Source organism: Chanos chanos, chromosome 4 (genome assembly GCF_902362185.1).
Source record: "Chanos chanos chromosome 4, fChaCha1.1, whole genome shotgun sequence".
Lineage (NCBI taxonomy): Eukaryota > Metazoa > Chordata > Actinopteri > Gonorynchiformes > Chanidae > Chanos > Chanos chanos.
This window is the reverse complement of record NC_044498.1, coordinates 16,250,214-16,268,545: the sequence shown is the minus strand read 5'-3', so window position 1 is coordinate 16,268,545 and position 18,332 is coordinate 16,250,214. Positions and strand designations below refer to the sequence as shown.

General features: G+C 42.1%; 2 protein-coding genes across 2 annotated transcripts in view; both read left to right on the top strand.

Annotated features, from left to right (window-relative positions):
* Positions 1–289: 289 nt before the first annotated feature.
* senp6a (SUMO specific peptidase 6a) lies at positions 290–15,096 on the top strand. The gene is made up of 24 exons (XM_030771002.1): positions 290–371; positions 2,747–2,840; positions 3,506–3,572; positions 4,249–4,352; positions 4,619–4,762; positions 4,961–4,981; positions 5,423–5,496; positions 6,138–6,235; positions 6,733–7,129; positions 7,991–8,232; positions 8,703–8,843; positions 8,944–8,977; positions 9,464–9,652; positions 10,430–10,620; positions 10,756–10,982; positions 11,082–11,198; positions 11,424–11,546; positions 11,637–11,729; positions 12,060–12,376; positions 12,481–12,554; positions 12,907–12,995; positions 13,226–13,294; positions 13,514–13,664; positions 14,669–15,096. The coding sequence occupies exons 1-24, from the start codon at positions 338–340 to the stop codon at positions 14,897–14,899; spliced, it is 3,321 nt and encodes a 1,106-aa protein (XP_030626862.1). The 5' UTR covers positions 290–337; the 3' UTR covers positions 14,900–15,096.
* Positions 15,097–16,968: 1,872 nt separating this feature from the next.
* myo6a (myosin VIa) overlaps positions 16,969–18,332 on the top strand; it is a 52,972-nt gene continuing 51,608 nt past the window's right edge. The window contains exon 1 of the mRNA XM_030770354.1: positions 16,969–17,065. The gene's annotated coding sequence lies outside the window, so the exon portion shown is untranslated. The remainder of the gene's footprint in view (positions 17,066–18,332) is intronic.

Sequence of the window (18,332 nt, the reverse complement as noted above, 5' to 3'; positions counted from 1 at the left end):
TGAAATGAAGGGGGGAAAAATGTCGGAATTAATGATGTCTCAGAATACTTGACAAACTGTGAGGAGCTGTTACGTTATATGCATTTATCCAATAAACTTCCTTGATGAAAAACATGAAAGAATAAAAGCGTGTTGTGTAATAGTTAGCTGTCTATGGAAATGTATCACTGACATATCCATTAAGGGGACACAACGTTTTTAAGTTTATCATAAAAATACCGCGATTGACGCCGCATCTGACACTGGGGTTTGCAAGCGCCAAGTCGCAAGGTCTGCCTCAGCAATACTGGAACGTTTAGAGGCGAACATCCTAAATTGATGACAACATGGAATAAACATGGCCCAAGGTAAAAGGAGCCTGTTTATTGAAGGTATGTCGCATTTCTTGTCCAGTACTATAGACATTATCTTTATTAATTGTGTGGCTTTTGGTGTCTGCCAGTCAAAATAGTCGCTATTTTTGAGATAGGTTAGCAATAAGCTATCTTTGTAAGATGGGTTAGCAGTAAGCTAACCTGTCTTGAGTTATTCGTCCTGCTACCCATACCAGTCTGCTTTTACTTAGCATTGTAGCCAAGCTAGCTAGCTCCCGCAAGAGGGGTGGTCATTGATTGTTAGCTACCTATCTCGCAAATCGTAGCAGGCTGCATCCGAAATAATGTCGGCTTTAATTTTTTGTCGGAATGCAGACAGTGTTTAAAAAAGCGAAAAAATAATAAATCTCCAGATGCAAAATTAATTGAGCTTGTACACAACCTCACTGCCTGCTAGCATTGCTCGACCACTGAGGCGCCCTGTTGGGCATTTTACGTCAAGTTGTACTGGTTAGTAACGTAGTTAGCATGCTATTTTATAGGCAGAGAAATTCCTCGTGAACAAGCTTGCTTTTCCAAAAACAGTTTTCATTGAATAGCCCGTTGAATCTCGCTAGGCAGACGATCCTAAATTGGTAGTGTCTTGAGCATTAGTTACCTCGATGTACAACATGCCAAGCTATAATTATAGGATGGCTAACCTAAGAATACAACAAACAGTCATGAATAAGTTAGCTAACGTTAGCCGTCAAGCCTGCTCACTTGATCTTTTTGATTTTTAGCTCTAGCAAGAATGGCCTGCTGGACGAATTTGTCCATTCGCTTACAGACTACCATCAGACAACGAGAGCAAAAGTTTTATTTTTGTAAAATAATGCAGTTTTATCTTGCTGTGAATCATTTGTGTTTCTGCATGCAGCAGTTATTTCATTGAACGGACAAAGCAATTGGCCACTTTGTCCCCCTAGCCACCGCATTCATACCGAGGCCTTCTGTTTAAAATGCGCAAATGTTTGTGGTTGACAGATTTCCTCTGCCCTTTGTCATGATATTTTGCTGTTGTACCTCTATATTTCAAGATTACTTATTACAGTTTTTACCAATGTACACGCTTGTATTTTTATGTGTTTCTCAAAACTTAGCCTTTTTCCTGCAAGTACACTGAAATCGTGCAGCTGGAATTCCTAGCAGTCCACCCGAAATTAATGTTGTCCTTTAATAACTTCTCCTCATTATAATCAGCGATGTTAACTGGGTGAGGTTGTCAGCTTTAAAGAAGAGTTACGTAATATATGATGTTGGCATGACATTGGGTAATTGGGGGAAACTTGTCTATGGATGTATTTAGGCCCTCAAAGTAAAGGGAAAAGTATGTGCTACACTTTGGCTTATCAGACCATATTAACTCTTGTTCTTGATTGTTGTTTTTTGTTGTTGTTGTGGCGCGTGTTCATTTTGGTTGTTCTTCAGTATATAAATGGCTATAGATAGAACTGGTTTGTTATTATTTTAAAACCATCTTTGTTTTGAAGGTTTAGCAAAAGTTCCCATTCTCCCTCTCCTTCTCTCTCTCACTCTCTCACACACACACACACACAATGAAGTAGTGTTTAATTCAGTTGGAAAGCTGTAGAAAGTTTCAGGTTGTTCAACAGTTAACCTTGTTTTTAGCAATAAATAATTAACCCCCAAAACAGTAGTTGCAGCAAGATGTTCACTTTTCTTGCAATGCATCTAAAGAAAGCCAGGTTTTTGTTGCTTGTATGAGGGCTTTCAGTCACAGTTAGCCATGTTACAGCTTTGGCGTTTTCAGACCTTCAGTCATGTATGTGCCATTTCAGATTGAAAGGAGTCTGTGTTAGCTAAGACTGATTTGACCTTTTGGCCTCGATGCATAAGGTTGATAAAATTTGGGGGGGGAAAAATAAACATGGCATCAGGTTTAACCTTGAACCTTAAGAATCCATCAAAGATGTTCAGTTTTTATCTGTTTTGTTCAATCCTTTCAAAATAATATTTGTCATTATAATCATGAATGACATTCTTTGTGAAGTTTGTTAGTAGAAAGATAAGCATACATTATTACGCCGTTGTTTGGTTCCACAATCAAGAACTTTCTACTGTTTACTGAGGTTTGCCATCAGTGTAGTTGTAAGTCTTTTGGAAGCAGTTTGGGTTATGTCTCAATACTGTTTCCTATTGTTCTCAGAGACGTATATCATCTTTATAAAAGAGACAGAAAATGGCTTAAATGTGCCAACGTTTAGATCTCTCAGTAATCTGACCAGCAGAGTAATTATGAGTGTGATATATATGAGAAACAGTTGGAGAAAAAAAAAAGAGAGAGAGAAATTTGCAAGCTATGATTTGTATGTAATGTCTTCAAATGCCTGACATGAGATTAATTTATTTTTTGGTTTTATCTGTTCAAGCTCTTGATAGATCTGAGGCCAAAAGAGATGGAGGTTTCAAGCAAAACTGGAGTTTTTCTTTTTCCGATGACAGCGGAGAGGACAGGAGAAATGAGTAAGCACTTCTCCAAACCTCATAACAGCACTCAGAGCACCGCTGGATCATATTCTCCCCTGTGTCTGCATCATATTGCCCCCTGTGTCTGCATCATATTGCCCCATGTGTCTGCATCATATTCCCCCCTGTGTCTGCATCATATTCCCCCCTGTGTCTGCATCATATTCCCCCCTGTGTCTGCATCATATTGCCCCCTGTGTCTGCATCATATTCCCCCCTGTGTCTGCATCATATTCCCCCCTGTGTCTGCATCATATTCCTCCCTGTGTCTGAGGCACAGATATGTACTCCTCTTTCTGATCATTCACAATATTCAGCTTTTAGTTTCAGCCCTGTGATCAGATGAAGCATGTTGAAGTGCTACTGATTTGGTCGTAATGGGAAGGGAAGAGGCCTCTTATTTGTTAGGCTTATAGCTAACGTTCTCAATCTTGTGTTTCACTCACGTTGACGTGATCATACCGACATCCAGGATGAATATCAGTCTGTTTTCCCCAATAGGTTTCACGCAGTACTTTACTATGGTGAAATACCATCACCAGGAAGATATAAGCACATTAAAGTGATGGTAGATGATTTCTCACGTGGTAGCGTATTTAAGAGATCATTTGTAATGAGCACAGACGGTTCACTCATTTATCCTTCCTATCCTTTCAACCTAGCAGTACTTCCGTGGTGACCATGGATGAGACGGAGGGGCGACAGGAGCTCTCCCCTGAAGGGATGAAGGTACTTCTTTGTTCTCGCCTCGCTGCCTCTTTCAGATTGATTGCACTGGTTTTTTTGTTCAGCAGCAATTCTGTCTTGTGGGTGCGTGGTACATTTTCTGCCATAATGGGTTTCTCTACAAAACTGTGGACTGTGTCTCTCCCGGTTGTGCAAAAAAAAAAATAAAAATGTGCGTTGTTTGTCAGTTAAGAGAGATGATTGGTAGTTGTGATTTACTGTTTGATGGTAATTATCAGATCAAATCAACAGTTCAGTGTATATGCATTTTAATTAATGCATGTTTCATTTAAACATAAACAAGCGAAATTAAACAGAGCAGGTGAAAATGCGTATGAAGCTGAGCTTCAGCTAATGTGAATGAATGTGGGAACTGAGCTGTTTGTTCATTTGCAGTTCAAACTGACTGAATAGTTTCAAGAACATTGTGATTGTCCTTACGCTCGTTCCCATAGTGGTTTAGAAAGTGGGACGTAGTTGAAACACAGGATGAGAAATACAACAAAATCTAATGTAGGGGTAATGGATGCATTGAGAAAAAACATGCAAGTTATGCAGCAATGTGTCACTCCTTTGAGTTAGCAGGGCGAAATGGTTTGTAAACATACATACTCAGCAGAAAAGGTCAGTACCGTGTTTCAGTAATATATTTTTTTTTTATCTATCTCCTCTCTGCCAGTCTCCCTCCCTGAAGCATTTTTCAGCTGCAGAGCCTCTGAGAACATACGAAAGACGGCCAAATCATTTTAGGCCTCGGAACAAAATAGGACCTGGCAAGCACAGGTATTTTATGTAGCCTGTTTGTTTTCCAAACACGAACAGCAGGACAAAGTTGTATTTTTTTTTTCTGCCTACTGTGCACGTTATTATGCCTATTCATTTCCATTTTGAAAAATTCTAGGACGGAGTTTACTCACGTCACTTGCCCTCACACACTGCCATAGTATTTATTTATTTATTTTTGGACAGAGAGGAAAAGTACTGTGACAGAAAGGGAGATGAATCGTCCTAAGGTTATTCTGAACTGGTTTTTTTTTGTTCTCTTCAAGTGAGAGCCAGCACCCTTCGACACCAATGCCCAACAGAACTGATTATTACATCTTGAGTCACGCACCATCACAAGAGGTTGTTGTACAGGGAAGACTGTTTCAGCATGCCCATGGTCCTGCTATAGTGAGGAAACCTGTCCAAAGGTACAGTACTGCACCTACCCATTCTACTGAATCCATTAAACCAGAGTTGGCCTTGGTGACATTGTTTGTCACTGATTGAGTCTATAGCAATTAAACCTCCAGACAGGTACTTTGATTCACAGGTCATAACTGAGTTAGCTTAGGTATAGAGTCTTACTCTCTTTCTTTCTTTCTTTGTTTTTTTTTTTTACTTTAAAGCAACCTTGATTTGAAGGAAAGGTAAGATGTTTGAATGACATTAGTATGAGCATTGCCTTATTTATGCATAGTCTATTGCCCTGAACAAGGTGTTTTTTTTTTTTTGTTTTTTTTTTAACAAATCATTTTTTTTTAAAGGTCATTATGAAATCTTGCTTGATCACCTAACACTCTGCTGTCAACACATTATGAAACACTGATTTGTATTGAAGTATATTGCATGCTTCTTCATATAGTTCTGTTCGACGCACTGTTCAAATCCTTGGCCGCAGTGCGTTTAGGTGTGTTGACATTTCTTAATGTCATAAATTTCATAACTTGCTTTTGCCTTGCATGAACCTATCACCTGTCTGACATCAAAGAGCTTTGTAATGTCAGTCTAGAGGCCTCATCAGAGGATGATTCTTAGTGTGAGCTGTGTCTGATATTCTGGTGGTTTTTGACTTCTTATTCATTTCTCAGACACGACTTTACCACCAACCCAATCCAAAGAGTAGAGATGGACAGCATTATCCTCACCTGCCCAGAGATCTCAGGTGAGCAGTTGCATAGACCGTACAGCTGTAGATGGAGCCCACTAATGCTAATGGTCCTCTTCTTCTGTCTGTCTGTCTGTCTGGAGCCTCTCGTCTCTCTCTCACACCACTGCTTTTCCTTAATGAGAATGGGTTTCAGAGAGCGCCCAGGACGAGGCTCATTCAGAGACACGCTGGGGTGCAATTTACAGGAACAGAGCATCTTGTGATTGTCGAGTGTTTGAGCAAGCCCAGCCTTTGTCCGAGAAAGAGTGTGTGCGTGCGTGTGTGTGTTTGTGTGTGTGTGTGTGTGTGTGTGTGTGTGTGTGTGTTGCTGCCGATTTGGAACTGAGCCCTTATCTGTGTATGCCATAGAGGATAGATTAATCAGCAGATATCCTATGAGAAGCGTTAGAGACTGCACTGTAAAAGAGGAGCTGGAGAGCGCCTGAATGAAATAAATAAAACAAGATCTATTCTTGAACCGTATGGGACTGTTTGTATTCGCTGCGGAAACGTGTGTGTGTGTGTGTGTGTGTGTGTATGCACACCACCTTTTCTCACCTTGCTGCCAGTTTCTTCTGCTGATTTACCTTGGCCCATTGTCCCCCCCCCCCCCCCCCCCCCCCCCCCATAAATGTCTTGTCTCGTATGTCCATTAGCTTCAGACAATATGAACATCAAGAGGCGTATACAGAACAAGCCGAGACCAATGGAAGAAAATTTGGGTGGCGTTCCCTCAGCAACCAAGGCTGTCGAGGTGAGTGCTGTGGATTAGTTGCTGATGGAGACTCTTTATAGATGAATGAAATCAGACATCCTGTCACTGTAAACCTGGTATTGCCACGTAATCTGACGGCAATCAGCAAATGACACCATGTCTTTAACTTGATCCGTACCGCACTGCAGTCAGCTTGTTTTGAAAACATTTCCCTCAATGTCCAAAGATATGAGGACCAGTATTTGCTGTTGACCGTTCCCTACAGGAGCTCTCACAAACTGGACAGCTTTTGGTTTAAATGATTTAAGGAAGCGTCTTCACCTTGTCTCCTTCGCTGTGTTAGTGCTGAGCCTAGAATAGACTGTACGAGCAAGAGCACTCAGAAGAAAGATTCTGCGGTTTTGCCTTTATACATTCAGTCTCTCTTTAGAGCAGCGTGTGTGAAGGGGATGAGGTTGGTAACTTGTTTTTTGAAAGGGACCTTACTTTGATCCCCTGATGAAAAAGCTCAGCGCGGTATCTCCTGTCATCTCCAGCCTTTACAGCCTGACGAGTACCTCACCGTGTGTGGGAAATGTGAAAGGCCCAGCAGCGACCACGTGAAGTGTGATGGCTGCGGGAACCTCCTCGCTTCCGACGTCCCGCGGCCCGTCATGCCCACCTCCCCTCCCCCCAGGCCCCCCATCCGCTCTCAGCCCTCCCCCGGACCAACGAGCCTGCAGCTGAGCAAAAACTTCTACGGCCCGGTGCCCGGCGCCCGCTCCAGGGTGGACATTGTAATGAGCCCGCCGGTGCGCATCACCAGGGCCAACCTGGTGCCACCTCACAACGGAAGGGCATGCGCCATGGCGGGCAACGCCAGCTCTTATGTAGCCAATATCTCAAAGAGCAAGAAACAGCCTGCTGCCAAGCAGAATGAACTGAACGACCCAAGTGAGTACTCCACCCCCCCCCCCCTTCCCCCCACCTGACTTCAGTAGAAACAGGGTCTTTATGAAGGGAGTAGTATTAAGTGCTTCGCTTGGTCCCAGGAAACCTCATCAGCATAGTTATGCGATTCTGTTATATTCTGCTGTTATTAATTTGATGGAATTACACTGCATGTAGAGAGGCGTTGAAGGATGTTGCATGGAAATAACAGTTTTTTTTCCTTGCGCTTTAATGGTAACGGATTCTCTCCCTGATGACCTCTTTTTCGGTTAATACCAGAGAAAAGAGCCTGTGTGTGGGGCTCGTGGCCCCTGCTGACTGAAGTGTTTGCTCTTACAAATTCATTCTGCAGCATGTCAACATCCAACACATGTTTAAAACCAAGCACATTGGCACATGAATCTATTCTAGTTCAAATGGTTTTCTAGGCCACCAAACCCTCCTCAGCACCTGCAAGGAAATGAGGGCCCCTCCTTTAACGGGTACGCCACAGACGCCAAACGTAATGCATCTAAAATTGAATGAAACGGCCTAATGTTTGTATAATACATCTGGTAATGGAATATGTTCTAACACTGTAAATAACACTTTGAAAGACTCAGGTTTAGGTTACTCATTGGCTAAGCAGGAGCAAACCAAAATTAGCTGCCACTTCCTTTTCCCTTGCTGTTTGCATATGCTTGTTTTGGAGGCTTATTTTACTGAAAATTTATTTCCCCGTCTATTTCGCTCAGAGCTGTACTCCGTGTTCAATTTTGGACAACTGTCTGGTGCCATAAGATGATTGTACTATGTTGTCACTTGGTACTTGTCTGGTAAAACCGGGTTATAATATTTTGTCCTGTGGTCCGTGTCCTTGCCCAGTTGTGCTGTCCAGCGACGATGAGGATGAGGAGGCCGACAACGCCAGCACGGGCAGCGTTAACAGGCTGGACAGCGTCTCCCCACGGCCCGCGGACTCTGCCCACTCCTCACCGGCGCCCTCTGGTGGTAGAGTGGAGGCAGCTGTGAAAGGAGCCATGGAGCACGAGGAGCACACCTGCGACTTTTTCACTGACATGGACAACAGGAACACGGTACCCAGGAGAGCCCGCATGAAAGACGCAGTACGATCAACTCCTGTCTGTAGTACCACTTTGGCAAAGGTCTTTTCCCCTCCCCTCCTCGTAAAACGAGGACACGGTTGGTGAACGGACCACTGGTAACATCCATTAATTTTGAGATTATTACGGTCTCGGTTGTTTTTACAGTTTTGTTTTAATGAGGCTGTTAAGTTACATTAACTGCCTTTGTTGGAGAGAACTCAATGTCCTGGTACACTTGAGCAGTTACGCTTGGCTGCCTGTTTTGTTGCAGAATGTCAGAGTGAAAACAGCCATTCAGGTTTCTATTGGTCAGCTACACAGTTCAGTGACTCAGGCAGTGTGACACAGCACACACCTCATAAAGTCCTTTTGCATGACTCAGTTTAAATATAGCACAACATACGATGAGTTTTGTTTTCAACATAACAATGTACAGTAAGCAGGCACATGTAGACTTTGTAAGGAGGAAAAATGTCTTTGTTTTGTTACAGTTTGGGAATGCAGTGTGTGAAGATCCATCTCCAATGAAAAAGCGCAAAGTCAGCTTGTCATACAAGCTGGATAGCATCATTCTGGAATGTAGAAGTGTGAGAATAGGGACTCTGCGCAGGATGGTGACCAAGCCTGTCATAGTAGGTTTTATCTCTGTATCCGATATTTTAATGTAAAGTACTGTATTTGATCTCTCATGCAGTAGTTACTCTATCTGTTTATGATTCCTGTCTTTTTCAGTTTACAGTAGAATACATACAGCTAGAGACAGAAGGTAAGACGAAAGTGCTCAGCTCCTTCATTTATTTTTAATGATTCCTTTTTTAATCTGTTTTTTAGGGCAATGGGGATGAAGTTATTGTGAAAAGTTTTTTATGTTCCTTTGTGACTCAAATGGCAATGAATTACTTTATATCACTCATAAGAATCTGTGCAAGACACACCTAAGACTCTACATTTTAGACGTTGACATTTTAAACTTCTGTTGTTGCATAGTAAGGGCTACTGCAATTTGATCTCCCAAAACCAGGAGGCAGCTATTCACAGAAGGTCTGAGACTGAAATATTGCGTATCCACTTCTTGTTCACGTAGATAACGAGGAGCAGCTTTTTGGAAGCCCATGATATGACCACAAATAATTATTCTTACTCTTTTGATAAACACACCTTGTACGCTGTATCAGAAAGCACACGTGACTCTTGAGTGTGGAGTTTGCGGTGGTTTTGGAGCGGTACGTCCACGCGTGTGTCTCTCCCGCAGGCCGTGACGTGGACGTGCTGGAGAAGGTCAGGCTGCGAGCGTCGGAGTTGACCAGCTGTGAGTGGTGCAGCGTGCGAAAACTCCCGGTGCTCTTCTTCCAGACCAGCGCCGATGAATGTCAGAGACTGCGCTGCCAGCTGAAGATGTCACAGGACAATGACGGCCTGTGGTACGACTGCAGCGGCAGCAGTGAGTACCGACCCGACCGCCGATCCGCGCGTCTGTCGTTTCAAACCCTCCCGCCCCTGTATAGAAGCGACCCCGCGGAGACACGAGATCTCTGCTTTGTTATTATTATTATTGGTGTCTCTTTGCCCGTCGGAGATACAGTATAGTTGTTATTTTCCTATTGCTGTAAATGCTGCATCCAGCTGCTCTGCTGTTGTCAAGCGCGTTCCTTTAACTTAAATGAACGGGGTTAAATTTGTCTGTTTGAACTAGATTAAATATGTCTGCTTTGCTGAAGTCTGTGTACACAGTTTTGTCAGGCTGTCTGGGGAGTTGTGGAATCTGGCTGAATAGAGGAGTGGATTTTGTTCAGGGTGTTTGATTCTAAACCCTCCTTGTTCTTAACTGATAATGAGGGCTCTGATTCCTTGTGTCAGATCAGACAAGAACCCACCTGGGACAGTGACTTTTTTTTTTCACATACTGGTGAGAAAGAAACACTGCAAAATAATTCACTTTCCATTTTTTGCATCCTTTCCCGATGGAGACAGACGCACTTTTTGATCATTTCAGTGTACTTGAGTGATGTGATTAAAGCATCCTTTTTTTCTTTTACTCCTATGATATGCAAATCTAAAGCCTTGTGATTTTTTTTATTTGTTGTTGTTAAAACTTGAAGTTTGTGCTGGCCATTTTAAGATTTGTGTAATCTAATCAGTGTTTATGTAACTGATGTTGTTTTATAAGAGTGTTCTCTTCAGTATGAGTATGTATGAATATGTATTTTCTCTTTTCCAGATCTGGATGAGAAGTACATTGTCCTGATTTTTGAGAATGGACTCTCGATGCACGAGCAGATCATTCTAGAAGAGATCCTCGTCGAGATCGGAAGAGCCAACAATCTCACCGGCTTTCCCTCCAGACTTACATTTGATGAAGCTAATGTTAGATTGGTGCAGTACAACAAGGCAAGCAAAGAGAAGGAGAAGGTATGGCTTTGTGTGTGTGTGTGTGTGTGTGTGTGTGTGTGTGTGTGTGTGCGCGCGTGTGTGTGCACGCGCGTGTGTTTTTGCCCTTTATACCCAGAATGAAATGAAATCTTATCCTGTTTTTCTCCATTGCAGGTCAAACAACAGAAAGCAGCTGCCATAGCTGCAACCACCACTACCATCACCACAACAACCACAGCTGTAGCAGCAGCAGCAGCAACCACAGCACCAACTACACCTTCCACTTCAGCTGCTACACCTATCAAAACTCGCATGTCCACCCGTCTTCACGCCCTCTACGACGAGGAGGACGATGATGACATGGCCGAGCTTCATCCCACCTTCACCGGCCCTATTGTTAAGTAAGATGTCTCTGCCATTTGCCTAAAGAAATGTCTTGCCTGTTTAAAAAAATAAAATGGAGCAATGCTGATGGACTCATTTTCGTTTGTCATTTTCAGGCTGATGGTTTATCCACCTCCTCCAGCCAAAGGAGGAATATCAGTGACAAACGAAGACCTTCACTGTCTCAGCGACGGAGAGTTCTTGAATGACGTCATCATCGACTTTTATTTAAAGTGAGTTCTTCACTTTTGCCTTTTTCCCCGTTCCCTCGCGTTTCTCGCTCTGCTGGACCCGTACCAAATCGCGAAAAAAAAAGTCCAAAATTTACCGTCAGACCGTGTGAATGGGTCACCGCTGTTCGTGACTTTGTGACGTGAAAATTGCGTTAACACGGACGCGTGTGAGTTTAATTGTCTGTCTCCAAGCGAATCGGTCCTAATGATACATTCTGCTCTCAGATATTTGTTCCTGGAGAAGCTAAAAAAGGAGGACGCGCTCAGAAGCCACGTTTTCAGTTCTTTTTTCTACAAACGACTGAATCAGCGGGAGAGGAGAAATGTCACGGACACCGCCAATCTTCCGTGAGTCTGCTCTCCTTTTAGAGATACTTTCCTCCTTCATGCTTAAATCTATTCCATCTACCGCTCACCGTCTCTTCCTCCTTTTAACAGGATACAGAAGAGAAAGCACAACAGGGTGAAAACATGGACTCGCCATGTGGATCTGTTCCAGAAGGATTTTATTTTTGTTCCCATCAATGAGTCGTGAGTCATCTCTCATCGCTGACTTAGTAAACGGTGTTCCGTAGGGGCACTCACTGATGAAACATGCTAAATGTAGCTGCGTTTATGTAACATACATTGTCACGTCTCAGCTCCTCTTGCAAGGGACTCATTCAGATAAATATTTGAATCAAAGCTTCTCGGAGGGATAACAGTAGATTTTGAACAATCGAATCAAAGTAGGAACCTCTGTGTAACTGATGATTAGTATCCAAGATATTTACAGATATGAGCATATTGAGGTAAAATGTCAGAGCTAAATTTGACCTCTCCCTCCATTTTTGACGCATCTTTATTCATGTCGCCCTCCAGAGCCCACTGGTATTTGGCAGTGATCTGCTTCCCTGGTCTGGAAGGGGTTCATCTGGAGCCTAACCCGCTGTACCAGCCCCAGGCCTCGACCCAGGCTAGTGCCGCCCCCTCTATGAGGGGTCAGGCTAGTCCTGCCGCCGAGGAACCCTCCCCCCACACGGAGCCTTTGTCCTTCAGCCCAGAGGCCAGCTCAGAGGGCGAGCACCTCTATGACATGCACAAGGGCCCCGCCGTGTGCCCACACAGACCACCAGAGCCCATGTGCCCCCACGGTCACGCTGTCAACGGACAGGTCAAAGTTCACCCCCATTACACAGGTAAGCACCAGACAGACCTGTGATGTCAGGGGATGAGAGCGGTAATATGTTTCAGTGATTTAACTTTCTTGCTGTATGTTTTTTTTTTTTTATGCTATTTCAAGATGGCTTGCACAGGATTAGTGTTTGTTACGGCGATGACACCTTCACGTTCTCTGATGACCAAAGCTCTAGTCCGGTACGTATTTTATTTCCTTGCTCTTTTTTTTAAACCATAGCTTATGTAATTACTTTTTAAAATTCTTACTTCAACCGTAGTCAGCGTGTACCATCACAAAACCAGCTAATTTAACAAACAAAAACATGCAAACCTGCTGTCTGAAAAATGGCTTCACTCTCTTCTGTTTTCAAGTTATTTCAAGATCTTGTAGATTTGACTGGTTTGTGTTGAACATGAGAGGCAGCGATCAGTCATTTTTCTGAACATTGTACGCTTAGCGTTCAACTTTTGAGTTTGTTTTTTGTGAAAATAGAAACTGGAGGAAGAGAGTGAGAGTTTGGGCCCAGCTCATCTGTGTGTCTGTATGCAGGATGAGTGTAGTGATGATGGGGCACTAGTCGATGACTCTGTGAGCTCTGAGACCCTGGAGTGGACCTCCAAACCAAACATCTGCAAACAGTAAGTCAATCACAATCATGTGTAATTCGACATTTGGCCACTAGGTGGCAGTGTTAAATGGCAACTCCGCTTTTGTGTCATAGTACAGTTTTAAGGTAGTAATAATAAGTATATATCCCTTTTTAACTGACGTGTGGAGAAGCAGAGCCTTAGAGTCTGGTCACTGGTTACCGTGCACTAAAGTAAACCCGTATCAGTGATGCTAACGGTGGATGTGATCTAATCCTCAGACCCTGCATTCTCATCATGGACTCATTAAGGGGCCCTGCCAGATCCACGGTGGTGAAAACATTACGAGAGTAAGTCAGTCCGTTTATGCCAAATTCTCCCTCTGCTTACACTGAATCACTGCAAGCTGATTTTCTTCATGTGTGGAATGTGGCTCCCTTTTGATTTGTGTCTGTGTGTGTGTGTGTGTCTGTGTGTGTGCATGTGTCTGTCTGTGTGTGTGTGTCTGTGTCTGTTTCTGTGTGCATGTGTGTGTGTGTGTGCGCACGTGTGCATGTGTGTGCACGCAGATATCTGGAGGTTGAATGGGAGGTGAGGAAAGGGACTCAGAGGAGTTTTGGGAAAGACGTGATGAAGGGCTCCAGTCCTCGTGTGCCTCAGCAGGATAACTTCAGTGACTGTGGCGTTTACGTGCTGCAGTATGTGGAGAGCTTCTTTGAGGTGAGGAGGACTCACACTGACACAAACCTGCTGGTACAACTCTCACTAACATTCATTTTGATTTGGGAGATTGTTAAGAAATCAGTTTCTGATTGGTTTAGGAGAGTTAGCCAACAGAATACATTTGTGTCACCTTTTACTGAGGATTTTTAGATTGCATTCTATATTTGTAAGGACAGTCTATTTTGGTCTTTAATGATTTTCCCTGAAAGATTCTCAATTTTTAAAAAAAAACTTTTTGATTGAGGTGTTTTTCACCCTATTTTAATTTTATTCCTACATTAAAAATAGCTATATTTTATATTTTTTTATTGTATTGTATTTTTTGCTAAATGATATCCACTTGTGGTGAATTTTACAACAGAGAATATACCACAGGTGAAACAGAGCTCTGAACACAGGAGTAGATTTGTTTTGAGGGAGAAACAGACAGGCTGGTAGAAAAGTCTGGAGGAAAATGGGAAGGAAATGGAAATCTGTTGGTCGTTATGTAAAACATTAGAGGGTGACATCACATGAGGTGATTTAAAAAAAAAAAATAAACTGGACTGTGTGAAACAAGTGAGAGATTGTGCTCCAGATGATAGACCTGAATTGTGTCATGTCCAGTTGTGCTCACAGGGCTGAGTTCTCTGCTCCCTGTAAACACACTGTATTGGTGTTCCATTAACAGTAACTATACTGCAAACCACGGTCAGTGTGTGTGAAATCAAACATTTATTATCTCCCTTGAAATTTTGAATTTGTTATCCATTTTTCGTCATATTTCAGTTGTGTCTCTACCTGTATTGTAATAGTACCAGTATGCACTGAAGTCCTAGGTTGTTATTAAATAAATAACCATAACTGAAAAATAATGAAGAATGTGTGTGTGTGTGTATATATATTTTTTTAACTAAGTGTAGTTTTGTGCAGCTTTTTTTATTTCCCAGACGAGTTCCTGTGTTTTTGTTAACCTTGGCCTGCAGCTGTACCTTTTTTTTTTTTATCTTTTCTATTTTCAGAATCCTATTCCAAGTTTTCATCTCCCAATGAACTTGTCAGGCTGGTTCCCACAGCAGCGAATGAAGACAAAACGTGATGAGATCAAAGAGCTCATTCTAAAGCTTCAGTCCCAACAGCAAATGGACAAGGAAGGTCAACCCAGTCAGGCTACTGCTCACAGCCCCTGTGAGGACCTGGAAGGCAGAGATGCTGTAGGGTCAGCTGATCAGAATCTACCAATCAGCTCCTGAGATCCGTCTGCGCTGCTGTACTCTTACTCTGACTTGGTCCTGTTTGTCCCCGCGCAGCACTCATGAGTGGGGCTTTCTGTGATTGTACGCTGCTGGATGACTCCACCGTTATTACTGAAACTGTTCTGTTCCTTCCATTAACAACTGAAAAAAAAAAAAAGAAAACACTTTTAATTTGTATTGAATAAAATGTGTACATACGCTGGAGTTTTTTGCTGCCTTTGTAAATCGCTCTTTCATCGACTCTCTCACATCAAACTTCAGTGGAATTATGTGAATGAGTTTTCATTTCATAAAGTTCATGGACGGACTTATGTATTTGGGTCCCAGAGGATTAGCTCAGTACTGTTCAATGTTCTGCACCTTGTATTTTTACTCATGCTTCTGAGTGTTATAAAAGTTGCTGTTTGTAAATTATATCCAACAACTTGGAAAATATATCATTTTTAAAGTTCTAATTCTTCTCATAACAGTTGGTAGTCAGTGCCTGTCAAAGCTTTATATAATGTGACCACGCGTAGGTGGATTTCATTTTCAATATTAAACTAATTCCGATGCAAGAGCGCACATTTTGCCTTAGTCTATACTATGACATATTTTAAAATGTCAGCCACAGGTTTGCTCGTTTGACGTAAATACATTTGCAATAACTGAACGGGAAAAGACTTCTTTTTTATTTATTTATTTATTTTTTTGCATTTTTCCTGAGCTTTCTCCTTTTTGTTGGATGCTCTACTTATTCTCCTCTGTGGAGACAGAAAAAAACAAAACAAAACACAGGTCATTTAGTTTTCAGAAAACCAACCTCACCAAGTCATTTCATTGTTGACGTCTCGAAGACGTAACATTAGCCTTAGCGTAGTTTAATGTGAGTTATTAAACCAAAGATTGGGTAATTCTCAATTCCCATTCTTCTCACATTAGCTTTGTAAAGTAGGTAATAACTGTAACCTTCCTCAGTTGTACCTACAGAGCGTGTTCAGAGAAATGGAATGGATGTTTCATAATCTTCCATAACAGGACTGATTTTATACTCCTGTTTCTTTCAGATAAAATTCATGACCAGCATGTTATTGTCGAGGAAATAGATTGTAATTGTTCTTTTCTGTTTATGAAGGAATATTCTGAAGCAATCTAATTCACCTTAAACTGCAGTGAGCGGCGTGTAAATATTTTAACGTCTTCACTTGGATTAGTGCACTGTTGCGCTGTCCTGAATGACAAACGGAAAATGTCAAGTGCATCCACCTCCCGTTTTTTTTTTTGCATTTAATGAGTCATAGTTGCCAGGAGATATACAAGTTGTTTGAACAGCTTGAACTGCTTTAGCAGGATGGTTGGTCAAGATGAACAAAAGTAAATGGTCTCTGTTGCATGTACAAACAGTGAGGGCAGAACATACATCTTCTTGGAGGTCACTGAGATTGGCAGAGGGGACTGAGCTTAGTCCTCCAAGACAAGGGAACAGATGTGAGTGTATGAGGACATTCAGTTTTGTCCTTGTGCACAGAGGGAAAACAGTAGCAGATGCATCTCACATATGCCAGTCATTGTCTAATGAGATGCACTTACAATGTATTACCTTACCAGTCTGGGATAGGATGACTTTTTGGAGTTACGACTTTCTTAAAAATTGATGATACTTAAAGTAGAGTCGTATGTGGGGCCATATTAATAATCTCAACTTGGATGAGACTGCTGGAGACTTACTGCTGTTAATATTATCAACAAAAAATATTTTAGATTGCAAAATTACATTGTAATGTGTGTTTTGTGCAGATAATATCAAATTAGATAAATAGATACATAGATCTCATGATAACTCTCGAACAGTTAATAATTTAAGGTTAACATTTCCGCGATAGATGCACTGAAAAGAAACGAGCAATATGTTAGTACTTAAAGGCACATTAGTCATTTCAATGAACGTTGTGAATTGGCACGGTACAGTGGAAGCGCTTCAACCGGGCTCTGAATGTGGACGCTTGTGCGTGCCCTCTTCGTGACGTCACTGCCAATTCCCTGGACTTCATTCTGGGAGTCGGAGGTTGCAGGCAGCAGGAAGAAGAGCTTAGGGGAATCATAACAGGGTTCAACAATCGTGGAAACTTACGGTTTTGTATTCTAACATTAACTGTGGAATATACTGGCTGGTAAATAGACAAGGTAAGATACACAAATGGACGCAGTATGTGTGAAGAATTCACCCAGGATACATCACAGTTGTTTTGAGCTTTTGGGAAAGTGGAGTGCAGTTGGCTAACAGTTAGCATGCGAGAGAGAAACGCTCAGTTGTTGTATTGATGCTAATGGAGTCTGTCAAAACATCGGAATGGGTTGCAACTGCTTTCGTGCTTTCCTGCCTTGCTGCATTCTGACAACACATACAAAATGATGGGATGCAAAACACTGCATTGTTTTCATGCTATTTGTAAAGAAGAGATCATTGGTGTAAATGCATTGTTTTGGACATTGTCACTGAGATGTAGGGAAAATAGCGACGTAATCAAACAGCGGCATTCATTCCCACGGTGCTCTGAGCACTGACATATCCAAAGGCAACTAGTGCATCACAGCGTGTACGATGTTAACAGATGATGTAGAGCAGTTGTTTTGTAACAGTTCTGCACGACAGTACCTCTTAAGATCGCTATGTCCAGCGCCACTACACGTCGAAGCTCTCGCATAATCAGGTTTTTAGAACTCAACAACATTCACTCCATCAGTCACTTCACTGGGATGCACTTGAACGTATGTCGTTCGTGGCCTATACGTTTGCCAGTGAAATTCAGGGTGAGCGGATTATGGGGGAAGAGTTTTACCACACCAAGATATGTGTCGTCGCAAATTCTGCTGTGTAGTGGGAATGACTAAGCTCCCCTTTTGAGTACTTTTAAAATATGTCAACTCAGATTCCACACCATTAATATTTTCGACATTGATTTGAGCACTTTTGAAATATACTCTGTATTTCCGGCATAGACAAACTGCTCTTCTCGTGGAGTCTTGCCATGAGTTTACCAACGCCCTTCATTCATCTGAATGTGAAAAGACAACTTTAATGAATCAGGGTTTTTTTTGTTTGTTTTAACCGAATTTCTTTAATCAGAAAATCAAGCAGGTATTTAAAATGTAGGTGTCCCATTTCTTTATCTATTTCATGTGCCAACGTCCCGGGTCTGCTGAGAATCTCAACCTTTAGCCTTGTCATTTACATGTCTTCAGTTTATGAGGGGGTTGACCTTAGGCAACATGTCCTCATTTCAGGTGCTAATTGCTTCACCACACTTCTACGCCTAATGTAATGAAGTGGTAAAAGGTAAGGTATAAAGGACATTTAGTTGTAGTGTGTCATCTGTCAAATGGGTTTAGATGAATAACCTGAATTTGGGAGTTTCAAGGTTTGGCTTATGTCTGACTGGGCCCTAATTGG

What these genes read in the sequence shown, in the direction of transcription:
- senp6a (XM_030771002.1), top strand. Translation starts at nt 338, where the DNA reads ATGGCCCAAGGTAAAAGGAGCCTGTTTATTGAAG. An exon ending in GGAGAGGACAGGAGAAATGA is followed by an intron (nt 2,841 to 3,505) that starts GTAAGCACTTCT and finishes CTTTCAACCTAG; the next exon opens with CAGTACTTCCGTGGTGACCA. An exon ending in AGTTCACCCCCATTACACAG is followed by an intron (nt 12,377 to 12,480) that starts GTAAGCACCAGA and finishes TGCTATTTCAAG; the next exon opens with ATGGCTTGCACAGGATTAGT.